Source organism: Alexandromys fortis, unplaced genomic scaffold (genome assembly GCF_014885135.2).
Source record: "Alexandromys fortis isolate MF-2015 unplaced genomic scaffold, M_Fortis_MF-2015_v1.1 scaffold_497, whole genome shotgun sequence".
NCBI lineage: Eukaryota > Metazoa > Chordata > Mammalia > Rodentia > Cricetidae > Alexandromys > Alexandromys fortis.
Genome location: NW_026068384.1, coordinates 110,593 through 114,564, shown reverse-complemented (window position 1 = coordinate 114,564; position 3,972 = coordinate 110,593). Strand labels below are relative to the sequence as shown.

Below are 3,972 nucleotides of genomic sequence, written 5' to 3'. Positions count from 1 at the left end.
CTCAGTCAAAGGTCCTGGGTTCTACTGATGACGGAAAGACACCGGCTCTGGGTTTGAAACAGTCTGATCCGGGTTTTTGATCTGGTCTGGAGCCAGTTTGATCCGGTTTTGAACCGGCCTAAACTGGTTTTATCTGGTCTGGAACCAGTTTGATCCGGTTTTGAACCGGCCTAAACTGGTTTTATCTGGTCTTGAAATGGTCTGATCCGGTTTAATCTGGTCAGGAAACAGTTTGATCTGGTTTTGAACTGGGCTAAACTGGTTTTATCTGGTCTGGAAACAGTTTGATCCAGTTTTGAACCGGCCTAAACTGGTTTTATCTGGTCTTGAAACGGTCTGATCCGGTTTGAGCTGGTCAGGAAACAGTTAGATCCGGTTTTGAACCGGGCTAAACTGGTTTTATCTGGTCCTGAACTGGTTTGATCCGGTTTTGAACTGGGCTTAACTGGTTTTATCTGGTCTTGAACCAGTTTGATCCGGTTTTGAATCGGTCAAAAACCGGTTTACACCTGTCTAAACTGGTTTGATCCGGTTTTGAACCAGTTTGATCTGGTCTGGTTTGTTTTGATTCGGTTTGAGCCAGTCTAATCTGGTTTGAACCGGTCTAAACCAGTTTGATCCAGATTGACGCGGGCTGTGCTGGATGTGTGGGGGAAGGGGTGATGTCACTCACACGAATGGCCCCGCCCGCCACACAGATGATGTCACTCACACTCAGCCCCGCCCACCACGCCGCCGTCACTCACACACTCAGCCCCGCCCACCACCCACGTGTCGCCACCACACGGACTCGAGTTCGAGAAAACCGTTTTTATTTTATTGGAGCTGTCCTCCCCTCCCCCCGAACCCCCGTTCCGGGTCACACACGTTTGACACACGCGTGACCCTTGTTATCGCCGTTCCCGCCCCCCCGTGCCCACCCCGCCCCATCCCGCGTGTTCACAAAGTTCCGTTAAATACAGTTCCGCGGCTGCAGCCGCGTTTCCCGTGTCCCGCGTCTACGTTGTTTCTATTTATATCTTTTCCCGACTTTTCTGGCCGAGGGGTCTGTGTCAAGATAAAAGTCCACGGCCCGGGGCCACGCACACGCGTGACGTGAAGAAAAAAAAAACATGGCGGCGGCGGCGGACCGGGAGACCCCGCGCCCCTCCCCCGCGGGACGATATTAAACCGAAAAAAAAAAAAACGAGAATCCACGCGTGGACGGGACTGGAACGCGCCACCGCCGACATGGCCGCCGTTCCCGCTATACACGCGTGGTCGAGTGTCCGTGTGGCAGGTTCGACGCGTTGAACGCTGCCGCGTGCGCCCCGGCCGAGCCCCCGGCTGTGGTCGCCATGGTGATGGTGCTGGGCGCCATGAGCGGCGGGATGTCGTCGGGCGAGCGCCGCAGCGTGAGCGCGTAGTCGGGCGGGCAGGCCACGCGGATCCCGCCCGCCGTGGCAGCGGCGTCCGCGGCGTCTCTGCCGCCAACGCCGCCGCCATCTTGGCGCTGGGACGACGCCGGTGGCGGCGGCAGCGGCGGCGGCAATGGCGGCTGCGCACGCGTGTGCACACGCGTGTGGGCCGCGTGTGCGTGCGCGGTGGCGGCTGCGTGCTGGCGGCGGTGCGTCTCGTGGCGCCGCTTGTCCTTCTTGTAGTAGAGCGCGGCGAAGGCCAGGATGTTGAGGAAGAGCAGCGAGGCGCCGACCGCGATCGTCACGCTCAGCTCCGTGGAGTAGTCGCGCCGCGTCTCGATCAGCACCGTGGCGTCGTCCGTGGCGGTTGCGCGGGCGCCGGGTGCGAGGTGGCGCCGGTTCCCGCCGCCGCGCGGGCGCCCGTGGCCGCCGCCGCCCCTCGCCGTGGCCGCCGCCGTGGCTGTGGGCCTCCGCGTGGCGGGCCAGGGCTTGGCGTGTGCGTCCGTGTCCGCGTCGTCACGCGTGTCCTTGGCGTGTCCCGGCGCCCGCGTGGTGGTGCTGACGTACTGCAGGAGGTCGCGCAGGCCGTGCAGGTGCGGCACGAGCTCCAGCCAGAAGGCGACCTTGGTGGCGCGGTAGTGGTCTCGCACCCGGGGCCGCAGCCCGATGTGCAGGTACAGCTGCTCCCGCGGGTCGTACTTGGACCACGCCACCTCCTCGAAGCGGTTCGGGCGCGTGTGGATGAACTTCGTGTCCTGCGGCACCGGGCGGTTGGGGTCCCTGCGGGCGGGGGCGGGAGAAACACGCGTGTTACACGTGATGATGTCGCACATCACTGTGAACCGGTGACGACCCCGCGGTGACCCCACCGCGACCCCGTGTTGACCCCGCGATCATGTCGCCCTAACCCTGACCCCATGGTGACCCCATCACGACCCTGCCTGACCCTGCGATGACCTCACCCCATGCCACCACGACCCCATGGTGATGATGTCATCCCACACTCGGACCCCGTGTCAACCCCACGATGACCCCACCATGACCTGAGATGACCCCACCGTGACCCCGCTATGATGTCACCCTCACTCTGACCCCACGTTGACCCCACTGCGACCCCACGACCCCGCTGTGACTCCACTGTGAACCCGTGTGGACCCCCGCCAGGACCCCACGATGATGATGTCACCCTCACTCCGACCCCTGACCCCACGACCCCGCCGCGGCGCCCACCCGGTCTTGGCGAAGTTGGTCCAGTAGGTCATGACGACGGCGCTGAGCATGACGTCGTTGCGGGAGAAGTTGCAGGCGAAGATCTCGGCGTTGGCGGCGTTGGCGGCCCCGCCCATGGGGACCCCGAACACGTAGGGGACCTCGTCGCCGTGCGCCGCGTCGGCCCAGGCGGGCCTGGCGGGGTGGCCGCCGCTGCCGCCATCATGGCCGCCGCCGCCGTCATGGCCGCCGCCGCCGTCATGGCCGCCGCCGCCGTCATGGCCGCCGCCGCAGCGGTGGCAGAAGGCGTAGAAGTAGGTGGGCGAGCCGTAGCGGGCGTGCAGGTCGGCCGTGGCCACGGCGGGCGCCACCCACTGGTGGTCCGTGAACAGCGCCACGAGCGTCTTGCGCCGCGAGGCCGAGGCCGCCGCCCCCTCCCGGTCGGCCCAGTCCGTGTACATGAACTTGATCGTCTCCCGCAGCGCGTCGCGGCCCTCGGGGGAGGAGCCGTAGAGCCGGTCCACGAAGCCGGAGACCGCGGCCTCGAACGCGGCGGCCGCCACGCCCCCGCCAACGTGGCCGCCGGCACGCGTGTTATCCGTGCTGTCGACACGCGTGTTCTTCCTTTTGTACGCGTTATCCGCGTCGTCTGCACCGTCGTCGCGTGCATCGCTCGCACCCGCGCCGCCGTCATACGTGTTATCCGCGTCGCCAACACGCCTGTCCTTCTTTTTGTACACCTTATCTGCATCGTCCCTCGCACCCGCGCCGCCGTCATACGTGTCGTCCGCATCGCCGACACGCGTGTAATCGCCGCGCGTGTGAACACGCTTGTTCTTCTTCTTGTCCGCGTCCTCCGCGTCGTCCCCCGCCCCCGCGCCGCCGTCATACGTGTCGTCCGTGTCATCGACACGCGTGTCCTCCGTGTAGTCGCCGCCGTCCGCGTCGTCGCCCGCACCCGCGTCCCCCACGAGCCCGTCCACGAAGCGCAGCCCCTCGCCCTGGTTCACGCCCAGCATGACGTCGTAGTTGAGGAACTCGCCCTGCTCCATGAGGATCTGCGGGTCGTCGGGGATCACGTCCCCGTCCACCACGGGGCCGAACGCCACGTGGTAGGCGGCCGGCGCCACCCGCGCCCGCGACAGCTCCCGCCAGCCCGCGCCCCGCAGGCAGGACACCAGCGCCGCCGTGTCCCGGGTCCCGCCGCAGCCCAGCTGCTCCGCCAGCGCACGCGTGTACTTGGCCGGCTGGTAGTTCACCGCCCAGCTCGACAGCGCCGTGCCGCTCTGGATGATGGCCTTCTGGAACAGCCCTGCGGGGGGGTCACGGGGGGGTCACGGGGGGGTCACGGGGGGGTCACGGGGGG

At 65.7% G+C, this 3,972-nt stretch overlaps 1 protein-coding gene across 1 annotated transcript in view; it reads right to left on the bottom strand.

The window, feature by feature from the left end:
• Positions 1–944: 944 nt before the first annotated feature.
• LOC126495530 (neuroligin-4, X-linked) overlaps positions 945–3,972 on the bottom strand; it is a 7,570-nt gene continuing 4,542 nt past the window's right edge. The window contains exons 5-6 of the mRNA XM_050133125.1: positions 2,628–3,918; positions 945–2,177 (exon numbers count right to left, since the gene is read on the bottom strand). Of these exons, the coding sequence (XP_049989082.1) occupies positions 1,247–2,177; positions 2,628–3,918 (2,222 nt within the window). The 3' untranslated portion in view covers positions 945–1,246. The remainder of the gene's footprint in view (positions 2,178–2,627; positions 3,919–3,972) is intronic.